The following is a 26,957-nucleotide window of genomic DNA, read 5'->3' as shown; positions in this document are numbered from 1 at the left end:
TTTTAAAATTGCCATTGTTTCCTTATTAAACAATTGTTTGAATTACAGACAACAGTTCCTAGATCCCAAATGTGTGTTCTTCGATTTGTGCTACTGAAATACCGTGTTTAAAGAATTTTTTGTTTGTTTTTTCTTATTGCCAAAACATCGACTTTTTCAGATATTGTCTCTTATATAGATTAGACCGTTGGTTTTCCCGTTTGAATAGTTTTACACTAGTAATTTTGGGGCCCTTTATAGCTTATTGTTCGGTGTGAGCCAAGGCTCCGTGTTGAAGGCCGTACTTTAACCTATAATGGTTTACTTTTTAAATTGTTATTTGGATGGAGAGTTGTCTCATTGGCACTCACACCACATCTTCCTATATCTATATAAGGACTCATATCTTATCCCCAAGGAAACTCATAAATAGTCGCATTTTTATCATGTTTATAATACAGAATTAAGAAAAACAGACCAAAACGCAAAAACTTAACTATGACCACTGAACCATGAAAATGAGGACAAGGTTAGATAAAATCTGCCAGTAGGACATGTACACCTTACAGTCCTTCCATACACCGAATATACTGGACCAATTGCTTATAGTACTAGTATCTTAGATATGGACTTGACTACCAAAACTTAACCTTGTTCACTGATCCATGAAATGAGGTCAAGGTCAAGTGAACACTGCTGTATGAAGGGCATCAGGGCCTTGCAAGGTACGCACATACAAGATATAGTTATCCTATTACTTATAATAAGGGAGAATTTAACACTACAAAAAATCTTAACTTTTGTTTCAAGTAGTCACTTAACCATGAAATGAGGTCAAGGACATTGGTCATGTGACTGGAGCAAACCTCGTAACATGAGGTATCCATATACAAAGTATGAAGCATCCAGGTCTTCCACTTTTTAAGATATAAAGCTTTTAAGTAGTTAGCTAACGTCGCCACATCACTATCCCTATGTCGAGCTTTCTGCGACAAAAGTTGCAGGCTCAACAAAAAACCTGCACTCACCTTTGTTTTCCATCAATACACTTTTTTTTTCTGAAAGCTAGAAAAATGGCACCAAATTCCTGAACGGTATGGGCAATTACTTCATTGATAACTACCTTGACTATAACTTCAACCTAAAGCAAGACAGATTGACGATTGGAGGGAAACACAGACTGTAAAACATAATGCCTGTAAATGGGGAAAATAAAATCACTGTGATGGCATATTGGTTTTGAAATAAGTTTATTAAACAAACCTTTTTGCTTCTTATATTTTTCAGCAAAATCAAGTGAAAAACAGTGACTCAAAGATATTGTCTTTTCAGTTTTCTTTATTTCCTTTAGTTCCAATGAGTAAACTTAAGATAAATGGGAACAAGTTTTAGTAAAACACTATTCTATGGGACACTGTCCATAATACTTGTCATGCTTGTGAGGACAATTTTATGTGTGATAATTGTTGCAAGTGAGATTTAAATTTCCTTTGTCTCTTTTAGCTCAGAATATAATGGTTTTGTAATAATTTTTTCTGTACAAAGTTTTTTAAACAAATCTTTCTCCTTCTAATAATTTTCAGGTAAATACAGTCGAAACAGTTACTAAAATTTGTGAAAGATATTGTCTTTTCAAATTTCTTTTACTTCCCTATAGTTCCAATGAATAAGATGAGTTGGAACAAAGTTTTAAGAAAACACCATTCAACAGTCAATACAACTTGTCAGGCTTGTATAAAAGGACAATTTCGTTTGGGATGATTGTTGCAAGTGAGATTAAAATTTCCTTTGCCTGTATTAGCTATTAATATAATGGGTTTGCAATCCTTTTTTCTGTACACAGTTTACTAAACAGATCTTTCTCCTCCTTGTATTTTTCAGGCAAATAAAGTCGAAACAGTGACTCCAACATGTCAAAGGTATTGTCTTTTTCTGTATTTCTTTTCATTCCAATGAGTAAGATAATTTGGAACAAAGTTTTAAGAAAACACCGTTCCACCAACAACATGGTCAATAAAACTTGCCATTTGTGATGATTGTTGCAAGAGAGATTCAGATTTCCTTTGCTTTTATCATGTTTATTAGCTCAGAATATAATGGTTTTGTAATCCTTTTTTCTGTACACATCCTAACCAGAATAATAAATCCAAAAGTTCATTCCTATGGTCTGCTTTCATTATATCAAATAATTGTGTGTATTGTATATGTGATCGCATATTTACTATATCTTCAGATCTTTTTATAGCCATAAAATGTTTGTTTGAAAGCTGGAGGTAGTTGAAGATAACCTGAAAAGTAAACATGTTAGGATTAAAATTAATTTATTGGTTGATTTTCCCATTTAAATGGTTTTAAATTAGTCATTTTGGGGAACCCTTTATAGCTTGCTGTTTGACAATGTTTGATGTGAGGCTCCATGTTGAAGATAGTTCTTTGACCTATAATGGTTTGCTTTTATAAATTGTGACTTGAAAGGAGATTTGTGTTATTGGCTTTTTATCTATTTGGTCTTCAAGGTTATAAATTAAATAATCTAGTAAGATAACTGATTATTGTCTTTAAATGTAAGAAGAATGGTTTTATTTTCGATAGCTTAATACCCAAGCTGTAGGTGAGCACATATGATAAAATGTCTTTAAGTCTATTTTACTGAGCATGATTGTATTTTGTGTTAAAAAAAAAGTTCCCCCCAAAGAGCACAGATGGTATGTTTGATTTTACTTTTTTTTGTTGCTATCTATTTATATAATTACAAAGTACCAGGATGTCTAATCACAGATTAGGTAATCTGTCGAAAAATAATTCAATCTGGAGTCAAAAGTAGGTAATATAAAAAAAACACTATTGCATACTTTAGTATGTGTATTTTGGAGCTGTCTGTTAACACACTGACACAGATACTGATGCTTTTACTAAACAGTAGTTCTTCTATAAAAGAATGCAAAACAAAACTTTGATTGACTTGCTTGCTTTGTTTGTTTGGATGTTTGTAAACAATAGGTAGGCGGAGTTTCAGTCTGTTTAAAATATACTGGCATTTGATTGTACAATGAATATTAACATACTATGAATTTCATTCCATTCTCAATTTTATGAAGTTAATGTTTATTGGCTCAAATTCACGTATATAGTAAACAGACTGAAACAGACTGTTTACCTATTGTTTACAAACATCCAAACAAATAGAGCAAGCAAGTTGATCAAAGGTTTGCTTTGCAAGCTTTTATAGAATAGCTGTAAGGTTTATCTTTTCTTTAAAGTTTGTGACAGATAAAATGAATGTATAACACTTCATATATCAATGTTAAATTGCAATAGAGGAGCAGAAACCCTTTTTCCAAAGCTACACCATGTCTAGAATTTCAGGCACAAAAACAGATTTTTTCACAAATGCAAGCTTAGACATTACCTTGGTTTTCATGCACATGATGCCTAGAATTTCAGGTACAAATATTGAGTTGTGGCATTCAGCAAGCATTTCACATCCAAGCTGAGCTAGAACATCAGGTTGAACTTTACTGTGAATCCATGGTGCTTTGTTTGGCTTTTTTTCATCACTTGAAGATGTGGTATTTTCAATCTAAAATGATCATAGTAATTAAATTGTTGCATATATAAAAAATAAAGATGTGGTATGATTAACAATGAGACAACTCTCCACAAGAGACCAAATTACACAGAAATTAACGACTACAGGTCACTGTATGGCTTTCAACAAAGCCCATACTGCATGTTTATCTGGCAGTCAGGTGCATTATTTAAATATAAGGTTAAACAAATTACTTTTCAAATTTATCTATACACATGATAGATATAGGATATGTTTCTGTTTTGCAAATCTATCACTATTTGCATTTTTTTCATTACAGCTATTTTCCTAATTACATGTAGTTTAACGGTTTGGTTGGCTCACTTGTTTTGTTTGTACAGTGGCGGATCCAGAACTTTTCCTAAAGGGGGGGGGGGGGGGGGGGGGGGGGGGGGGGCACTTTTCAAAGACTTTTAGTGTCTAATTCAGTTGATTCAATTATATTAGTACATGTGAAAGATTTGAACTGATTAAATCATTTTTAAAGACGCTCAAATTCAAGCTTAAATATGAAAAATCTGTCAAATATGCCATAATATGTCTTTTTTCAGATTGTTTTGGTCAAAAATGAAAGTGGCTGCATACGTGTTCACTCTCAACCTTTATATATGTTATGTATTACCATCAAATTCAACTTCCATTTAAATATTAAGATGGAAACCGTCTAAAATTTAACTCAAACTATAAATTGTGAAAATTTCAGTAATTTAGCATGACTTAATGATGCTAGTACAAGATATATGTGCATTGTATTGTAAAAAACTGCCCATATTTATGTAACAGATGTATTCTTCATTGCAATAAACAGCTACAAGTTTACATTTAATAAATTTTGTAAAACTGCTTTATTTTGTGGACAAAAAGGGGTCTTACTCGACCTACTCCTTTATGCTGCTGCTGTTGTCTCTTAAAATAGTTGAAAAATATAATCTTATCTTTTTGGGGATCGAAAGGTGATCCCATAGTCAGCAATTAATCACTTAAGGGGGCTTGCGGGTGTAAATCAAATTCTTTTTTTAATGTAGGACTATTAATCTATCTAGAGCTTATACTGACAGGTGATAATCATTCAGCTATGTTATTTCTAGTTAAAATAGGCTGGGGTCTTTGGGGTTACACATGTTTTCGTAGGTAAATAATATTGCTGTGGAACTTTTTATTATGAAAGTGTAATAGAGTATCACTTTCTGTCTCGTGGAATTGTGAAATAGAAGTCAATACATTCTTGCTCAATCCTATTTCGCTTTGAACATGTCATGTTTGTCATCCTCAGTCTATCTATGTGTTACTGTAATTTGAATTTCAAATGACTGAGTGAAGTTTTTAGGGCGAACTGGTCAACTCCACCATACCAAATCACATGAGTTTGACATGATCAGTAAATACCAGCAAAAAATATCATTATAAGTAAAGAATTGTCGCATAGCTTACAAAAAAAGTCCAAACAAAGGGGGGGGTGCATCACCCTCTACGTCCCCCTCTGGATCAGCCACTATTTAGTTTAAGTACAGCTTATTTGAAAACAACAATAAAAAAATATAGGTCACCGATGATTTAAATAAGACATTACAATTTTGATACCATAAAATGACATTTTTGCACCAAAGGGAGATAATTTGGAGCTTTTTCAAAGATATAAACATTTTAAAAGTCATCTGGGCCAAACCGAATAGATTTTTTTGGTTCATTTTTGTACCATATCATAAAGTAATAACTAATAGTGTACTAAATAAATTTTGTAATGAAAAAATGTTTATTTTTTTGCTGAATTTTTTATATCCCCGAGCCTCCTTAATAAAGAAGGTGATTTAGAAAAAGTTTCAGTTTTTCAAAATTTGAATCCAGTTAGGTTATACATTGGTGTTGCAAAATTACCTTCTGGCATTGTACATTAAAGTTAGAGGGGGAAAAGTGTGCAAAAATTAAACAACAGTGTGCAAATAAATGTTTTTGCTAAACTATTTCTACCTGTTACTGTATACTGTGAACTATACATACTGTACATGCTGAAATTGTATCTTCACTTTTACTGACTTCACTCTCCTCAGTATGTTCTGAGTTCCTAAATGCTGCAGTTTTCACCTGAAAACAAACATGTCTGGAAAATACAAATAACTTATGTTACAATAAACAAAGGGTTTTTCATTGTTAATATACATCTCCCTATCTAATACCCGACAGAACTTTATAGTCTGTGTCATTTTGGTCCTTGTGGACAGTTGTGTCATTGGCAATCATACCACATCTTCTTTTTATATTTTAATGTTAAAGTTGTAAAACCTTGTAAACTAAAACTATTTTTAAATCATAGTTCTTGTAAGCAGGAAAGGGTAAAGATTGGGCTAATTTATGAGTGGGAAGTAAAATTAAATTTATTGCATTGGTTGTAGTTGATTAAACAGCAATTCTATACAAAGGAAGATAACTCCAACTGTTAAAGATATTACTTTGAAAAAGACTTCATTAATTTTTTGAGAACAGACAAGTGTATACGTAACATCATTTTGTGCCTTGAATATCTGAGCATATATCAAATCTATAAATTTCTGGAAATGATCATGGATAGAATATATTTAGACTGTTAAGATCAATGCACTATATTTTGTGTATCAAAAAGGTAGTGGTCAGCCTTGGCAGATTTAGATAATAAGTCAGTAACATAGGGTTCTTATTGCATTTCACGCAATATTTATCCAATAACTAGTCAGTAAGACATGACTGTTCTCCACCTACATCCAGGTTGTGATACATTGGGCCACAGTTTTTTAATTTGTTGGTTTACAGATTTTCTCCATGAAAAAGTCGGGTCCGTCGGTCGGAAAAAAAAAGAAAAAAAGATCTTTCAAGACAGAAAACTGATATGTAGAATAAAAATATATTTCACCTTTCTAATAATATGTTTGTCATACTATTTTTTCATCGTTTTTAAATTTTAGTTTGATGAAATATTATTGCTCAGCTGTAAACATCGCATGACATTGTCTAATTATTTCCCGTAGAAAAAGGGGGGTACACCAGTCAGGGCTATAACCCTATAGAGTTATTACAGAAAATAACCAATGCATGTTATTGTGGAAAAATTACAAGAGTTATCCCTCTTTTATAGTTGCATTTTGAAATAACACCCATGTGTTATTGTGGTAATGTTAGTAAACAAAATAAATTAACAGATAAGGTTGTTTAATCAGTTTGGATTATCTCCCTTAAAGTTGAGATAACATGTAATGGTTATTATTCACAGTAACTTGCATCTGTTACTACATGATTAAATTACCACATTTCATGTATGGGATACAATTATCTGAATTATATAATTATTTTTTTATGTAATAAACAATTATATACTTACTAGTAAGTCTAACTAATCAAGTTGATACCTCTTAAAAATATTTGAAAAGTAGTAGTAATAGGAACAATAATTCACCAAAACAGTGTTAAATCTTGAAAATATTAGACTGCCATCTAAACCTTATGTTTATCATTGTACTAAGATAACACCTGTGTATTATTGCATGTCAAACTATTTCATGTATTATTGCAGAACTATAAACTGTTGTGTGGGTATCCAGGCTTTTATTAAACTCTGAAAATCTGGAATTATTTGACCACCACCTTAATTTTTGTAAAAATATTTTTATAAAAATCACTGAGACAACTGTGTTTGAATAATCTTTTCTAAATCACTGAGATAACACCTGTGTGTTATTGCATGTCAAATTGTTTCATTCTCAGTGTTTGAATAATCTCATCTAAATCATTGAGATAACACCTGTGTGTTATTGCATGTCAAATTGTTTCATTCTCGGTGTTTGAATAATCTCATCTAAATCACTGAGATAACACCTGTGTGTTATTGCATGTCAAATTGTTTCATTCTCGGTGTTTTAATAATCTCATCAAAATCACTGAGATAACACCTGTGTGTTATTGCATGTCAAATTGTTTCATTCTCAGTGTTTTAATAATCTCATCTAAATCACAGAGATAACACCTGTGTGTTATTGCATGTCAAATTGTTTCATTCTCAGTGTTTTAATAATCTCATCTAAATCACTGAGATAACACCTGTGTGTTATTGCATGTCAAATTGTTTCATTCTAGGTGTTTGAATAATCTCATCTAAATTACTGAGATAACACCTGTGTGTTATTGCATGTCAAATTGTTTCATTCTCGGTGTTTGAATAATCTCATCTAAATTACTGAGATAACACCTGTGTGTTATTGCATGTCAAATTGTTTCATTCTCGGTGTTTGAATAATCTCATCTAAATTACTGAGACAACACCTGTGTGTTATTGCATGCCAAATTGTTTCATTCTCGGTGTTTGAATAATCTCATCTAAATCACTGAGATAACACCGGTGTGTTATTGCATGTCAAATTGTTTCATTCTCGGTGTTTGAATAATCTCATTTAAATTACTGAGATAACACCTGTGTGTTATTGCATGTCAAATTGTTTCATTCTCGGTGTTTGAATAATCTCATCTAAATTACTGAGATAACACCTGTGTGTTATTGCATGTCAAATTGTTTCATTCTCGGTGTTTGAATAATCTCATCTAAATCACTGAGATAACACCTGTGTGTTATTGCATGTATGTCAAATTGTTTCATGACATAATCCACAAGTGTAAACATGGTTAACGAGAATATTTAACTGTTGGGTTGGCATCTCTTGCATGTCTTGTGTTTTTTTTTTTAAACTCTATAAAAATTATATTTTTCTCTTGGGCAAATATTGTTCGTGATTTTTCTTGATGGAAAGTAAGACAGCTGTTAATATTTAATGCTGAAATCTGTGATAAAACTTTTACTTTGGCTGCTGATTTTAGGGTGAAGGTTAAAAATCTTACCCTTCTACGGATAATCAGCCAATCAAGATTGTTAAAACACCATCAATGATTATGTTAGCAAAGGTTCTGTGATAAACACCTATAATTAATAACTTTTTTACATAGCGACTTGAATGATTCATTGGCAGTCATACCACATCTTTCATTTGTATAAACACCTGTATACTTGCTTGAAATGTCAAACATTTTCATAAGTTAGTCACTCAGGCAAAATCCATCAATATATCAATATCCCTTCAACCTAATGCATGATATCATGCTTATGATTTTTATTTTACCCTAAAATCAATCAATTCCCAGAAGGCAATAATTTGTGTGTTCCAAGATTTAGATATTCTTGCTGTCATCGTTATATCTAGGTTCTTACAAAGTGTGAGGTAATAATAGAAAACATACAATAACAATTAAAACACATTTATTTTGCATAACATATGTACATGTTGACATGATTCTGAATAAAATTCAAATAATAATCTAATAGTTTATATATTTCAGTTCACACTGAAAGTATATAATTACACTCAAATTTGTTTGCTATAGACAATAATAGATGTCTTTATGGATGTCAGTAAAAAAATAAAATAATAATTTGCCATGTAAGATCTGACACTGATTATTAAAAATTTCATTTAAAAAAACCAGACATCATCAAAAGAGCAAACAAAGACATTGACATACAAGATATTTGTTTTGGAATGTCACTTTGCATTTATTGGAATTGCTATTGAATATTTATTAATCTTGATTTACCATTTGATACACACTGCTAAATCTATTTTTTCACATAATTAAATTCAAATTAATATTAACCATGTAAATAATACTGCAAAACCAGATTATATGATATATTTGGAGTTTAAAAAAAAATAATTCAAGGAGATCATAATCATGATAATGGAGAGTTAAAAAACATAATAAATCAGGAATGTTTTTTGCATTAAAATAGAATTATGATGAATCTTCTCAAGTGGCACATTTGCTGTTTTGCTGTTATATAAAAAGATGAGTATCAGTAAAGCAATAAATTTTTAGCCCAAAGTGTTTGTGTCAGGGTTAGGTTTATACCCATGCATCAGATTTAGGTAATAAAACAAGAATGTGTCCAAAGTACATGGATGCCCCTCTCGCACTATCAGTTTCCATGTTCAATGAAAATGGGTAAAAAATAAAGATAGGCATTAAAATTAGAAAGATCATATCATAGGGAACTTGTGTACTAAGTTTCAAGTTGATTGGACTTCAACTTCATCAAAAACTACCTTGACCAAAAAGTTTAACCTGAAACTCGCACTTTCATTTTCAATGTTCAGTGTTATCGTGAAATTGGGGTAAACATTTTTAATTTGTCTTTAAAATTAGAAAGATCATATAAGGATCATATGTACTAAGTTTTAGGTTGATTGGACTTCAGCTTCATCACAAACTACCTTGACCAAAAACTTAAGCCCGAAGTGGGACAGACGGACAAACTAATAGACGGACAGACGCAAAGACCAGAAAACATAATGACCCTTTACTATCGTAGGTGGGGCATAATAAGCACTATATCAACAAGATAAGGCATTATATTTAGGTAACAAATAAGCACTATATTGTCATGATCATGTATATCAACATTGTTAATGAAATTAAAACCTTTACATTAGGAACATGAACAATTAAAAACAAAATATATTAAGGTCAAGTTACAGTAAACAGGCAATGGAACAGATTGTGGTAAAATTTTGCTTCCCATTGTTTGTTGAACAGATAATTGAAAAAAATAATGCATTTATCTTTTTCAAATTAAAAAAAAAACTGATTGAGTTCTTTCAACATGTCCAAAGTATGTTAATTTTTGCCTAAAAAGAACAATTTATCTTAAAATCATAAAATCTCTCTACTCTATCGATTTTCTTAAAATGCATGAAATGGTAAATAGAGTACCACAAATTATCAAAAAAGTGTAATGTCATTGCGTTGTAAAAATGTTTTAGGCCATTAAACCTTAGAATTTTAATGTTTTCCCTTCCAACTAAAGTGGTGAATACTATAAAAACAAAGTCAATAACACCATGAATTTACCAAAATTTCATATATTTTGGTTATAGAGAAAGATAAAAGTTTTTAAACACCATTAAGGATGGTAAAAATGAAACTTTTCAGAATGTTATGAATGAAATGCTGAACCCAACATTTGAAGCAACAAACAAATAAACATAAAAAAATGGGTAAAAAACCCTTGTTGAAGTATTTAACAATATATATTTATAAAAATAACATAATAAGCACCTTTATTAAAAAAAAATACTGGTTAAATGAGATCTTCACTGTGAAAGAGACAACAAATAATATTAACCCGTAGTTGTAAAAGTAATAATAGAAAAGAACTGAAATTGATGTATGGGTTCAATTCAATTTTAAATAATCAATTTGTCCATCTTTTTCAAATGTTTACATGGTTAAGATTAAATGAAAAAAATCATGTTTCAAACACATTCAATCTGTCAACCAACTATATTTACAACTATACACATTATAATCAAAAAGATTTTCGAAAAGAGCACTGGATTATGGATACATTATTAAATATGAAGAATACAAGTACTTGTTTCAGCTGTGCTGCACCCAATTTGTCAGCTTGTTTTGAGTGAAATGCTGAACCCAATTTGTCAGCATGTTATGAGTAAAATGTTGAACCCAACAAACAAATGAACACAAAAAATGGGTCTAAAAACCCTTGTTGAAGAATTTAACAATAAACATCATATATATATTTATAAAAATAACATAATAAGCACCTTTATTTAAAAAAAAATACTGGTTAAATGAGATCTTCACTGTGAAAGAGACAACAAATAATATTAACGTAATAATAGAAAAGAACTGAAATTGATGTATGGTTTCTATTCAATTCTAAACAATCAATTTGTCCATCTTTTTCAAATGTTAACATGTTTAAGATTCAATGAAATCAACAACTATATTTACAACTATACACATTATAATCAAAAAGATTTTCGAAAAGAGCACTGGATTATGGATACATTATTAAATATGAAGAATACAAGTACTTGTTTCAGCTGTGCTGCACCCAATTTGTCAGCTTGTTTTGAGTGAAATGCTGAACCCAATTTGTCAGCATGTTATGAGTAAAATGTTGAACCCAACAAACAAATGAACACAAAAAATGGGTCTAAAAACCCTTGTTGAAGAATTTAACAATAAACATCATATATATATTTATAAAAATAACATAATAAGCACCTTTATTTAAAAAAAAATACTGGTTAAATGAGATCTTCACTGTGAAAGAGACAACAAATAATATTAACGTAATAATAGAAAAGAACTGAAATTGATGTATGGTTTCTATTCAATTCTAAACAATCAATTTGTCCATCTTTTTCAAATGTTAACATGTTTAAGATTCAATGAAATCAACAACTATATTTACAACTATACACATTATAATCAAAAAGATTTTCGAAAAGAGCACTGGATTATGGATACATTATTAAATATGAAGAATACAAGTACTTGTTTCAGCTGTGCTGCACCCAATTTGTCAGCTTGTTTTGAGTGAAATGCTGAACCCAATTTGTCAGCATGTTATGAGTAAAATGTTGAACCCAACAAACAAATTAACACAAAAAATGGGTCTAAAAACCCTTGTTAAAAATTTAACATTAAACATCATATATATATTTATAAAAATAACATAATAAGCACCTTTATTTAAAAAAAAATACTGGTTAAATGAGATCTTCACTGTGAAAGAGACAACAAATAATATTAACCCGTAGTTGTAAAAGTAATAATAGAAAAGAACTGAAATTGATGTATGGTTTCTATTCAACCCTAAATAATCAATTTGTCCATCTTTTTCAAATGTTAACATGTTTAAGATTCAATGAAATCAACAACTATATTTACAACTATACACATTATAATCAAAAAGATTTTCGAAAAGAGCACTGGATTATGGATACATTATTAAATATGAAGAATACAAGTACTTGTTTCAGCTGTGCTGCACCCAATTTGTCAGCTTGTTTTGAGTGAAATGCTGAACCCAATTTGTCAGCATGTTATGAGTGAAATGTTGAACCCAACAAACAAATAAACACAAAAAAATGGGTCTGTTGTTATTCCATGATAAAGTTCTCTCTGTAATAACCTACGTCTGTTATAAATGTGCATGATGTGATTGAAAATTAATTCTCTCCATAGAATGAAAGATAAAGTTTTTTAGACATATTTAAATTATTGAAAGATATTTTGATCATTTTTGAAGAAACAAACAATTATCAACTCAAAATTTACCAGAAGACATGTTGTACCAAGAATCAGACTTAAACATGTTATATTGAATAATTACATGTAAAATTCAAAATAATTTTTTTTAACGCAAACATTGACAATCAAAGACCAAATTCTTATTTGGTTTCTTTATATCGCAAACAGTTAAAATCTCATTTAGGTCTTAAAAGAACAAATCACAATTATAAATGCACAGGATAATATCTCAATTTAGTCACTTGGGTAATTGTGATTATTTTGCATTTTAGACAATCAATGTACAGTTGTCCCCTCCCCCTTTTCTCAACAGCTCTTGCTTTTTAATCCCTTCATTACTATAGCATTTCAACCTTTTCGATGAAATTTAAACATTTTGAATATGGCAGATAATTTAATATCTATATTCCATTCAGAAACAAAGTTATAATACCAAACTAAATGTTTTTAAAAGAGATCTCTTGGTAATAACACCCTGTTGTTATTCCATGATAAAGTTCTCTCTGTAATAACCTACGTCTGTTATTAATGTGCATGATGTGATTGAAAATTAATTCTCTCCATAGAATGAAAGATAAAGTTTTTTAGACATATTTAAATTATTGAAAGATATTTTGATCATTTTTGAAGAAACAAACAATTATCAACTCAAAATTCACCAGAAGACATGTTGTACCAAGAATCAGACTTAAACATGTTATATTGAATAATTACATGTAAAATTCAAAATAATTTTTTTTAACGCAAACATTGACAATCAAAGACCAAATTCTTATTTGGTTTCTTTATATCGCAAACAGTTAAAATCTCATTTAGGTCTTAAAAGAACAAATCACAATTATAAATGCACAGGATAATATCTCAATTTAGTCACTTGGGTAATTGTGATTATTTTGCATTTTAGACAATCAATGTACAGTTGTCCCCTCCCCCTTTTCTCAACATCTCTTGCTTTTTAATCCTTTCATCTCTGTAGCATTTCAACCTTTTTCTATGAAATTTAAACATTTTGAATATGGCAGATAATTTAATATCTATATTCCATTCAGAAACAAAGTTATAATACCAAACTAAATGTTTTTAAAAGTGATCTCTTGGTAATAACACCCTGTTGTTATTCCATGATAAAGTTCTCTCTGTAATAACCTACGTCTGTTATTAATGTGCATGATGTGATTGAAAATTAATTCTCTCCATAGACTGAAAGATAAAGTTTTTTAGACATATTTAAATTATTGAAAGATATTTTGATCATTTTTGAAGAAACAAACAATTATCAACTCAAAATTCACCAGAAGACATGTTGTACCAAGAATCAGACTTAAACATGTTATATTGAATAATTACATGTAAAATTCAAAATAATTTTTTTTAACGCAAACATTGACAATCAAAGACCAAATTCTTATTGCGTTTCTTAATATCGCAAAAAGTTAAAATCTTATTTAGGTCTTAAAAGAACAAATCACAATTATAAATGCACAGGATAATATCTCAATTTAGTCACTTGGGTAATTGTGATTATTTTGCATTTTAGACAATCAATGTACAGTTGTCCCCTCCCCCTTTTCTCAACAGCTCTTGCTTTTTAATCCTTTCATCTCTGTAGCATTTCAACCTTTTTCGATGAAATTTAAACATCTTGAATATGGCAGATAATTTAATATTTATATTCCATTCAGAAACAAAGTTATGATACCGAACTAAATGTTTTTAAAAGTGATCTCTTGGTAATAACACCCTGTTGTTATTCCATGATAAAGTTCTCTTTGTAATAACACCCTGTTGTTATTCCATGATAAAGTTCTCTCTGTAATAACCTACGTCTGTTATTAATGTGCATGATGTGATGAAAATGGTTATTTTGAAATCTCAAAAACTATGACGTAGGTGAATACATCTCATGGATGTAATTTTTAATCACCTAGTTAATTGCGATGAGAACATGTTGTGAAAGCAACATATTCTATATAATATAAATGTAATTTCATGGTTAGTATATTTAACCAAATTCATATAAAATTAATTCTCTCCATAGGATGAAAGTTTTTCACTGCATTAAAGACCCATTATTGTCTCTTCTATGGTTGGTTTGTTGTCTCTTTGACACATTCCCCAATTCCCATTCTCAACTATGAATATGCATGTATGTTATGAAACTATAAACTTAAGTCAATCTGACCATAACAGTGCTCCTTCAAAAATGACATAAAAAGTGTTGGTGTAGGCACAAATATCATTTGTAGGTTGGGTTAGCTGAAACACATGAATATAAAAAAGAAGATGTGGTATGATTGCCAATGAGTCAACTATCCACAAAAGACCAAAATGACACAGACAATTACAACTATAGGTCACTGTACGGCCTTCAACATTGAGCATAGCCCATACGGCATAGTCAGCTATAAAAGGCCCTGATAAGACAATGTAAAACAATTCAAACGAGAAAACTAAAGACCTTACTTAAGCAAAAATAACCAAAAACAAATATGTGACACATAAAATAAACAACATCCACTGAATTTACTCCGGACTTTGGAAAGACACATACATAAATAATGTGGCAGGGTTATACATGTTAGCAGGATCCCAACCCTCCCCTAACCTGGGACAGTGGTATATCAGTACAACAAACATAAAAAAATCAGTTGAAAACGGCTTAACTCATCATTTGCTCATCAAATGGACAAAAATTAAAGTGGACGGGGCCATATATTTTTTTGGCCTAAACAATTTAAACAGGATAACCAATTTTCAAAAGTTGACAAAACTGAATAAAAACCATAGGGAAAAAAAATATATATGAACCACACAAAAAATTGACAACCACTGAACACAGGGAACAACAGATTCCAGACTTCCATGTAGCCTACTTAAGACAGAGAAGAACAGGTGCATTTTAAAAAAACACACACTGAAATATATCAATTGAAAACAATATCTTTATAAAACATTGTTTGTACACCCAAACACCTTTTTGCAATTGCCATAAGTTTTTTCCTTCTCTTGGTCTTATATTTTAACCCTTACATAAATCATAATCACGATTATCATCATGATTATTTATATTTCATTTTCTTACTAACTTTATTATGTAAAGTTACATTATGCATGGCTACATTGGGTGCCGATTTAACAAGTTTAACCAGGTGCCAAATTCGCTAGGTGCCGATTTGACTATACTTGGTGCCGATTTGACTTTACTTGGTGCCGATTTGACTAGAATTCATTCTATAGTATAATTACTATTTATAATCACGAAAAGTAATGAAGGGAGACAAAACAATATATTTTTTAAGACTGCATGAGTTATCTCCCAACAAAGTGACACACAAAAATATAAAAAAAAAGTCTCCTGTGATAACATACATGTGTTATCTTAATTGGACCCCTTCTCGTTTCAAAACAATTGCGCAGAAACTTATCGATCGTGCGCAGACACAAATTCGACAGAGTAATGTTCTTTAATAACCAACAAATTAGATTAATTTGTGCCTATACCCCAAAGCTATCTTATAACACACGAAAATGTCTGACGTAAATACACTTCTTTCAATAATAATAGTGACATAAAATCAATAAATACTGTTTACAAACAACTTACCTTACAGCGTGTGTTGGATCAAAATGGCGTGGTAAATAATGCGCGCGCATGTCGGATCACGTGGGACTTAGAGCATCGACAGAACAGCGGTAAATTCAAAAATGTTGTCTGCCGTTAAGATTTTCTCGTCGAGATAACACCCATGTGTTATTTCAGATCAATTTTTTCGTGAGATAACGGACATGTGTTATTTCAGATTGATAAACTGAAGGGCGGATAACTCTTGTAATTTTTCCACAATAACATGCATTGGTTATTTTCTGTAATAACTCTATAGGGTTATAGCCCTGACTGTACACTGACAAAGACGAAATTAAATCGTCAGTTCACAAACAAGAAAAACAGATTCACGTCAGTTATTTGACTTAGCTTTTAATCAAAACTTGGTGAAAAATAATAAGCACGAAAACTGATAAAGGAAAAAAAAAGTAAAAACGTTGTACGAAAACAAGTTTAAACACAAGTGTTAAAAACGTAATAGACTCGTCCACTGGAAAAACGAGAATATCAGGTTAAATAATTAGTTGTCATGCATTCCCGTTTTTTATTCAAATGGACGATATTTTTTTTATCTATAAAGCAAGAAAATATCAAATGAATTGTTAAAATTCAGTATTTTAACTTGATGTCTTGAACTTCCACCTGTCCACATTTGGACAAGTCTATTTATGTGAGAACATGCATCTTACGGACTGGTAACAAATAAGGAAAATGAACTTATTGTGTAATTGGTTTTAAACACGGGTTTCGTTCCTCAAAATTTTTTGCGCAAACGACATTTCAAGGTCATTAATAATTGATTTGTCTATTTTTAGAAACGTAAACTGAAAGTTTCATTTTTCACAACAGAAAGTGTCTTCACTTCTGTTAGTGATTAATGCATTTCATTTCATAAAAAAGGATATTTTAATTATTTTTCAGGGATAATGCATTTGTTACGGTCGGCGAGAATAAAAAAAAGCCTGAAATTTCGATTTTATTTTTATTTTGGAAATCGGCAAAATCAGGTCGGCGGATCCGTAAACCAACAAATTAAAAAATCCTGGCCTTGGTAAACAGTTACAAAAGGCTAAGTCTGTGAGTCATCATTTACCATGTTTACACAATAATATAAGATTATGTAAAAATGATGTATTAAACCAAAAACAAAAACTCAATCCTTATACAATTATTATTGTACCAAAATCAGCTCCAGATCAATAGGCAAACGCAGTCAGGATGAGAACAATATTCATGAAAAAAGGCCAACAGGGGATGAAACCCAATCTGTAAGTAATCATTTAACACCAATGTATTCTAACATACTAAAACTCATGTCTGTAAAACTTTAATTTCAGAAGGATTGAACGACTGTCAAATTGCAAGTGTAAAACTATATGCCCTGGTGACTAAGAGGCAAAGACAAATAGAATTGAAATAAAATATAAATTCATTTCTTACTTCTGCTAACATTATCAATATGTTTCTGCTTGGCATTGATGTCTGCTGCCAGTAACGAATGTTAGGAAGGCATCCAACTCTTTTATTTCTAATCCACAAGTCAGTTCTAGCTCCTATGCCAGGTCTGAAATCATTTCAAATTAGACATGAAATATTCTTATACATACAAAAACATAGAAGAATTCTATACATACTTCATACATGTTATACGAATTTCAATTGCTATTTTAATATTTTATAGCGTAAATTTCTATTTTGTGATGTAAAACTTTTGTTTCACGTATTAAGGGTGAAGGTTGGTACTTATTAAAATCTTTAAACCTGTTGCATTTGGTAGGACCTGTCCTAAGTCAGGAACCTGATGTTCAGTGGTTGTCATTTTTTATGTAGATTAAACGGTTGGTTTTCCCCTAGACTCTGCATGGTTTTACACTAGTAATTTTTGGGGCCCTTTAATATGTTTCAAGTTTGCAGTTCAGTGTGAGCAAAGGCTTCATTTTGCCTATAATGGTTTACTTTTACAAATTGTGACTTGGAGGGAGAGTTGTCTCATCGGCACTCATTCCACATCTTCTTTGCCAATTCTTAATGGGTACTCACAGGAAAAAGCAATAACAATTTCAGTGATTCCCTGAGGGAAAAAACAAAATTATCAAACACTAAACAGCAGACTCACAACAGCATTACATTGTACAAACATTTAACCTCCCAACAGGGGGGGGGGGGCGGTTTTTGATCCCATATTTGATAAAAAAGAATATTCCAGTCAAGCAGATGACAATTTTTGTTCATTCTGAATGCAAATTCTCTGCCTACCTTATCATGCTCAAAGTGATAAATAAAAAAATAATAATCTGATTGATTGCATCCAAAAGAACAAGGAATTTTGTTCAGGCTTTGCACAAAAACAAAATCTTAGAAAACAAGAATGTGTCCCAAGTACACGGTTGACCAATCCACACTATAATTTTCTATGTTCCGTGGACCTTGAAAATGGGGTGAAATATTTAATTGTGCATTCAAATTAGAAAGATCATTTCATAGTAAACATGTGTACTTAGTTTCAAGTTGATTGGACTTCAATTTCATCAACAACTACCTCAACCAAAAACCTTAACCTGAAGCTAGACAGAAAAACAGACTGACGAACGAATGAACAGATGAAAAAAGGATGGACAAACTAACGAACAGACGCACAGACCAGAAAACATAAAATAAATGGGGCATGAAACATAACCCCCCTTGAAGTAAAATGGTTGCTCCCTTAAAAACTTTCTTACTCTGGACTAAGAAAGCATATTTCTGTAAACTTCATTAAAAGATAAGTGAATGAGCCTTCTTTAATATGGAGTTGGCTAGTTTTCTTTTTATGTTCAATGTTGTCCAAAGCCTCATTAATCAACAAGTTTAGCAACTGGATTGCCTGATCTATAAAATCCACCACTTTGCAGTACCATCTTTCAAATAATCTGAATAAAACAATGATAATGGTCAGAACAAATTCTTGATATAAAAAATTGCCATGAAAATATGTATGATGCAGCTCTATACAGTCATGCTATAACTCCAGGTTTCCCATGTTTACTGTGCCACATTAAATAAAGATGATATTTTTTATGCCATTGTGTTGTGTTTTAATTATGTGCCATGCTTTAAATGATTATAGCTATATATAGCCACTAATAAGTGAAACCAAAATCAAAGGTATTTAGTCTCCTTAAATATACTAAAGGTGTCATTAATTATGAATGAACCTGATTTACATGAAATTGACAGAGTATATACATGTTGTATGGAATGTTACTATATGTATAGCATATAGAATATAACTATGTTACTGTATATCAATGGTATATATTAAGCATGTGTTTAAAATAAAGAAAGCGGTAATTATTCCAGCTGCAGTATAAATTATACTAGAGTATATACATTGATATATATGTATATGTAAACGTATAAAATTTACTCTACATTTAAACAATTTGTGAAGTCATGGAAGTGATATCAACATGATACAATGTTATAACAAAGACCAAATTAAAATCTACTTAGCTTGACAATTGACAAAACTAATGACATACATCATGTACATTTTACATACTTGATCCAAGGCTTTGTGTTGAAGACTGTACTTTGAACTTTTATACATATATAATGGTTTTTCTTACACAAATTGTGACTTGGATGGAGAGTTTTCTTATTGGCACTCATAATACATGTAATACATCTTCTTATACATATTTTATATATCTATTGAGTGCAGCAGTTCAAATGACAACCAATATTACAAATGAATTAGATGTTTTCAGTTTTTCACAGACATTTAGAAATCTATACTTAAATGGATGTAGATCCAGATTAATTGCCAAACACAGTGAAACTTCTAGTTTGTGAGGTGAGGTCTTAGGAAAGAATTGTAACAAACGGTGGTGTTTTTTCATAATGCTGATGATTTTGGGTGATTCACTCTGATATACATTTGTAGCTCTTTGTGTATCACATAGGGAAAATCATGAGTGATCTAGATCTCATGTCCAGTTGTAGTCGTTTGTTGATGTGGTTTATAAGTGTTTCTCATTTCTTATGCAGACATGATAGATTAGACTGTTGGTGTTGGTTTTCCTGTTTGGAAGATTTTACATTAGTCCTTGTTGGGGCCTTTAAAGCTTGTTGTTCGGTGTGAGCCAAGGCTTTATGTTCAAAACTGTACTTTGACATACATGACCTATAACATATATAATGATTTATAAATTGTAACTTGGATGGAGGGTTGTCTAATTGGCATGAATACCACATCTTCTTATATTCTTAACTAAATGAAAATACATACTCTCTATTAATTGGTTCTTCATCCAAAAGTTGTGCTTCTTCAGATCGTATCTTATTAGCAAAGATTCTAACGTGTTTTTTTGCATTGATCAGAGTCTCAATTCCTTTCTCTTGTTCTGGTCTAACTGTTAAATCACACATTTGCCACATACTCTCATCAATTGTAAAGTTTAGACATTCTTTAGTAAATCCAATCAACGTATTGACTATTTTTGGTACATCCTCTAAATCTCGTCTTTTTTTCAAAAGGCTAATCAAAGTTTCCATTGGCAAATTTTCAGCAGCAAAGAAAACAGACTGTAGGTTAAGATCTTCAATTGTCCATGCTGATGATAAAGTTGAGGGCTTTTTAGTTGGATGACTTGTACTATCATCAGTAGATTCAGAGTCAGATGATGAACATGGTGAACTAGAGTATGTTTTACCATGTTTACGCTTTCTTGATATTTCATGGTCAGATGATGAACTAGTGTATGTTTTACCATATTTACGCTTCCTTGATATTTCACTTTCAGATGATGACATGATTGTAGAAGAAATATAAATGATTCAGTTAACAAGAAGTACACACTTTCTGAAATCTAAGGAAAAAAAGGATTAAAGATTAAAAATTATACTAAACATGATCATGATGATCCTGCTAAATAAACATTGATAAAAGACAGATTCAAAATGTAATTGAACATGTTGAACAATCATACAACATTGTACAATGTTGAAGTGTAATATATGTATGTATCAAAATAATGTATGTGAATTAAGGAAATTCAAATTATCATGAGTATGTGCCTGTTCAAAATCTGGTTCCCTTAATTCAGTGGTTGTTGTTGGTTTCTGTCTGTTATATTCATGATATTTGACTTTTTTATTTGTGTTTTGTTATTCATGTTATTACCACATCTTCCTATATATAATACCACGTCTTCTTATATATATCCATTCATTGTTATTGTTTTGTCATAAGTCTGGCCATTGGTTTTTCTTTTTCACAATTTTATTGTCATGTTGGGGTCTATTAAAGCCGACTATGCGGTATGGGCTTTGCTTATTGTTGAAGACAATATCATAATATGTAATGAACAGTGAAATTTAGTTGCAAAAATCTACATGTACATCATAAAATTAGACTCTGGTGGATAGCTGCAAAGGTCTTAAGTATTTGCACAAGGCCTTCACAAATTGCTCCTTGGGACTTGTAAATAACCAGTGTTCTGAAGATAACAGACAAATGGGATTTTCAATGCCCATGAAATTACACTTAAATGATTAGTAAAGACATCTGCAAACATGGCAAAGGGCAGAAAATTTAAAATTCTATTAGAGCAAAGAAATCCTAAGAATTTAAGAAAAGAAGATAGGATGACTTTTTCACTTATTACCCTGGCATGAAATTGCACTTAAATGATTAGAAAAGACATCTGCAAAGGGCAGACAATTTAAAATTATATAAGAGCAAAGAAATCCTAAGAATTTAAGAAAAGAAGATAGGATGACTTTTTCACAGGATGACTTTTTCACTTATATTTATATATAAGTAAAAAAAATCTTAATGTCTAAGGGACATAACTTAGCCAATTTTGTTTTTACCTATACAAATAAATAAAATTCACTTATATAACATGTATAAGTATCCTACAAATTGACTTATATAAGTATATTTAAATTTACTTCTTCAAGTTAATAAAAATTACTTTCAAGTACAAATAGTACCCCTGACCATGCTGACTGAATTACATCAGGTGCAATATACTCTATTATCTATAGGGTAGTTCTTAAATTTACTAATAAATTTACCAATTAAGCAATATCAATCTGTTTAAAGAAAGGCACTGGCTACAGTTATATATAGGAAATGTTACAATGATAACAAGAATGTGTCCCCAGTACACCAATGCCCAACTCACACTATCATTTTCTATGTTCAGTGGACCATGAAATTGGGGTGAAATCTCTAATTTGGCATTAAAATTAGAAAGATCATATCATAGGGAACATGTGTACTAAGTTTAAAGTTGATTTGACTTCAACTTAATAAAAAACTACCTTGACCAAAAACTTTGGCCTGAAGCTGGACAGTGAGTGAGATGGAGGAAGGAACGAACAGACGGACGAACGAACAGACGGACAGAAAGACAGATGCACAGACCATAAAACATATTAAAGGTTAAGTAATAGAACGTGGCTGCGTATTTACACATCCCTACCAACTGTAATTAAAACTAGTATAATTCAAAAATTCCTGAAAAGTGTAAGAGATCAGTACAAAAGCCGGAGTTACTGGACACAAGTGATGGCAGGAAATTAGTGATGGTAGGGAAAATGAGTGACTCTTCTATGTTTTTTCATTAATGCCCTCTGGGGAAACTGTCCTGAGCTTTCTTATCCAAAAACTTTCCCGAGCAAGTCTGTCGGCCTTTGACCAATCCTAGTTGTGATCTTTGATGGTGATGGTAATTTTTTTAAGATCAGCTTGGGCGTGCCCATGTGATCTTAAATGACGACTCCTTATTGATAGGATTTCAAACTCCTGTGCACGGATCAAACTGGAAAGGTTAGTAATGGCGGGATTGTATGTTAAAACAAATGGAACTATTTTGCTGCGCCAAGGGATATACCAAGGGATGTACTTATTTTTCGTTGTAAATAGAGGTGGTGTTTGATGTGTATAAACGAAACAATTATAGTTCATTGGATAAATTGAAGAATTATGAGAACAGTACAGAGTACAGACTAAAATCAAAGTAAAAGTATTTCTCATTTGACCCGGTTATATGCTATTTTTCAAATATAACGGTTCTTTCTGTTTTTATCATAAACATACTGTAAAATAGACCTGTAATTACCTAAATATTTGATGCCAAATGCCGTGTTCAAAACAAGGGGATATCATGGAAGGGGGATGCTAACTAGTTTCTGACTGTTTACTTTTTACTGATAAGTTCCTCCTATCTAAGGAGCACTCCCGAATGATCAGTATACACATAATAACGTATATATGGATTTTTACAGGTACTTAGTTCTAATTTAATGTAAGTAGCACCATCACCCGTGTAAAAGGCATCGACAGTGTACACTATATACATATTAAAGTTGGGTGACCCTTTATTAGCAGACTTTCCGTTTGTGTACTGTTCTGAATCACAGTTTATGACTCCGAACTCAGTAAAGACCCGTCTAAATTGCATTTAATTGATAAATTCAACAACACTAACCGTTATCTTGATGACATTTTTTCGTTAAGTAATCCAAAACTTTTTCAATATATACTGCTGAAATATACCTAAAGGAACTTACTTTAAATAGATCAAATTAAAACGGTCCATTCGATTTAGATATTTCGGGTTTTCACGGGAAACTCCACGCTTATATTTACCGGCGACAAAAGGGGCGATTTTTCGTTCCCTTTTTTTAATTTTCCCTTTTTGGATGGTGATGTTCCTCAGTTTGGAACCATCTTACGGTGTTTATATTTCTCAACTCGTTCGCTATGCCCGTGTCTGTTGTGACGTTTTATATGTTTTTCTGTCCTTTGAGAAAATTTGACTCACCAAACTCTTACTCTGCGGACAATGCATACAACACCATGAACCTTAAGCAAAATAACTTATTCAATGTATACACATACTCAAATGATACTATACTTGAGCAATTTCCGTTTCCTTGTAGTCATGAGCAAAAGCCAGGAGTCATTCACGCTGGAGTAAATACACTCAAAAATGAGTCCACTCATTGACGGGAAGATAGATAATAGATAAGGGTTTAGTATATAAAACATGTTTACATCTTTAAACTGAATTGGAACATATTCTTAGTTTGATCAATGGGTTTGGCAAGAATGGATTAAAGGTGAAATGACCTAAAACAGTTTTAAAACCATATACCAATAATGCAAGTCAGACCGTTTCAAACTGATTTTTTTTAATTGTTAGACCATTTGTTTTTATGATTCACCCAATCTCAAACTTAGGGGCGGATTGTAACTTGAGCATCCACAAACATGTTTGACCCATTAATAGTATTCATGTTTATGTGCCTTTACTATATTATTAGCAAGAAATTCAATGGTTGCCGTTTGTTGCTGTATTTCATTTTCGATTATTTCTATCGGTTTTTTTTTATTTTAAACATTATCCAGACACCTGTTTTCTCATTCGAATATATTTTGTCAGTTTTTCATATCAATGACTTCTAAACTTGCTATGCAGTTTATATTTTTGTCATTGTCTAAGGCCGTATTGTGATCTAAAGTTGCTAACAGCTACATCCAAAGCAACAAGGCAACAGTAGTATATATTTCAATTCAAACTTCATAAATCAATTGAGAGAAAACAAATCCGGTTACAATTAAAACCGAGGGAAACACACCAACTTAAAAAGGAAAACAACGAAACAGCAGCACACTGAAGAGCAATAAACAACAAACAACAATGCAACAATGTAACAGAAAATTATCAAACCTGTGTTAACATATATCACAGATATACAACATAATTGGCTCAAAAATCCAATCGATATTATAGCATCTGTCTAATACAGAACTAGTGAGCTGATATGGTATTCTAGATATTTACAAGTAGGACGATGAGATACAGTATAATTGGCATAAACACAATAGTAAAAATCAATCATAATGAATCGATACATGTACAAGCATCAAGAACTATGATTTATTATAATGATAACTTTTAATATATATAACATATGTCCGGAAAACATGGAGTAATCTTGTCCAATGATTATATACAGAAACCACGTGGATATACCGGGATTAAAATGTGTATTTACGCCACACGTGCGTCTCGTCTTCAAAAGACTCACCAGTTGTCTCAATGGCAATCACACCATATCTTCTTTCTTATATATATTGAGACCTTCGATCTGGCATATAGTTTATATCCCCTGAGCCGTAGTCGAATTAAATATAAACCCTAAACCGGGAAGGTTACATTATATACCCTGTCTGAGACCTGCATTACACATATATTACGGTTTACTCCTGCCTTAATGTTTTTGTTCAGTACCCGATATTTGTCGGGACTTAAAACATATACAATGCAGTATATGAACAGATATACATATCCATACTTGTTTTTATTTCTGAATGTTTTGGGTTATTAATACAAATAATTTTTTTTTTCTTGATAAACTTTTTTTTCGTTAAGAATATATTTTCAACAAAGTTGTTTTTAGATTACTTTTTAACTGTTTGTTTGACTACTTTTTATAACAAATACAAATTGAATATCCAAACTGATATTTTCCGCATACGTGAAGGAGGTTGTAATTTGCTGTTACAAATAATTGCGTCGTGTATGTTATTCTTCATAATAACACTTTAAAACATTAATTTTAAGTTATTGGAGGGTAAATTGCATGATTCTGAATTAGAAAGGTCTTATTGACATATTCACGTCATTGTTGAGCTCTGGCATTCTTTAAGGTGGTACCTAACACTACAGGGAGATTACTCTGTAAAATCAGCTTAACGTTTTAATTACGTTGTATTGTTAAGGATATATTAAGCTTCTCGATGATCAAAATTAGTGTTTGTCAAACTGCTATATATAACCAACCATTTTTTTTCCGAGAAAGTGATTGGTTCAAGTTTTTTTTAAATTTTTATATTTTTTTCAAAGGGTCAAAGTAAATATTTTGTCAAAATTTTATGAAAATTAAACGAGCCAAATTATTTATAGTCAAGGTGTTAGGTACCACCTTAAGTGTTCTGTATAGATTGAGATACGTCACATAGAACAGGTGCTATCATGACGTTGTTGAAGTTCCAAATGGGATAAAAAAAAAAAAAAGAGAGAAATAACGTTGTAAATAACAACAACAAATGGAAGTTTTTAACGACCTTGACTTGCTATACAGCCCTTGCACGGTCGGCCCTGGCTTGCGCCTTTTTGGGCATTAAATAATTTATATTTTTACCATGTGGTAATTTAAATAATTTAGAATGATAAGAAAGTTTAATAAAAACAAAAATTTAAAAAGCAAAAAATTTGGATAAAAAAATGAATAAAATAAGTAAAATTTTTAAGATTGAATAAATAATAAAATAATAAAAAATAATGAAAGAATATAAAAATAAATATAATAAAATAATATAGAAATAATTTTGTATAAAAATAAAAATAAAATAAAACAAAATAATAAATAATTATTAAACACGGAGCCACCGGAAGTAGGAACAGGAGGAAAGCTTGGCCAAGCAAACAGCAGTGAACGGCAGCAACGTTGTCCTGGTACACCAGCAGCCAAGTAAAGAGCGGATAATTTTGATATGCCAAATTGTGTATGTGAATTTATATGCCAAATATTATGTATAAACCACAATAAGCCTAAATTTGTGTATGTGAGTTTTGCAAAAATATTTAG

The 26,957-nt window shown here is 31.1% G+C and overlaps 1 protein-coding gene across 1 annotated transcript; it reads right to left on the bottom strand.

The window, feature by feature from the left end:
- Positions 1 to 1,212: 1,212 nt before the first annotated feature.
- Positions 1,213 to 23,441, bottom strand: LOC134691027 (uncharacterized). Its single transcript, XM_063551218.1, has 7 exons — positions 23,420 to 23,441; positions 20,578 to 21,157; positions 19,028 to 19,216; positions 17,748 to 17,871; positions 5,567 to 5,650; positions 3,389 to 3,559; positions 1,213 to 2,267 (listed from the first exon to the last, which is right to left on the bottom strand). The coding sequence occupies exons 2-7, from the start codon at positions 21,099 to 21,101 to the stop codon at positions 2,061 to 2,063; spliced, it is 1,299 nt and encodes a 432-aa protein (XP_063407288.1). The 5' UTR covers positions 21,102 to 21,157; positions 23,420 to 23,441; the 3' UTR covers positions 1,213 to 2,060.
- Between the last annotated feature and the right edge of the window lie 3,516 nt (positions 23,442 to 26,957).

The sequence above is a fragment of the Mytilus trossulus genome, chromosome 11 (genome assembly GCF_036588685.1).
Source record: "Mytilus trossulus isolate FHL-02 chromosome 11, PNRI_Mtr1.1.1.hap1, whole genome shotgun sequence".
Taxonomy (NCBI): Eukaryota; Metazoa; Mollusca; class Bivalvia; order Mytilida; family Mytilidae; genus Mytilus; species Mytilus trossulus.
Note: the sequence above shows the minus strand (reverse complement) of the source record. Positions and strands in the feature narration are given on the sequence as shown.

Excerpts from the sequence above, each read along its gene's own strand:
- LOC134691027 (XM_063551218.1), bottom strand. The coding sequence starts at position 21,101 with ATGTCATCATCTGAAAGTGAAATATCAAGGAAGCGTAAATATGGTAAA. Across the intron at positions 5,651-17,747 it reads TATTGATAATGTTAGCAGAA|GTGAAAACTGCAGCATTTAG; the intron begins GTAAGAAATGAA and ends GTTTGTTTTCAG. Across the intron at positions 2,268-3,388 it reads TCATGTGCATGAAAACCAAG|GTTATCTTCAACTACCTCCA; the intron begins GTAATGTCTAAG and ends TTTACTTTTCAG.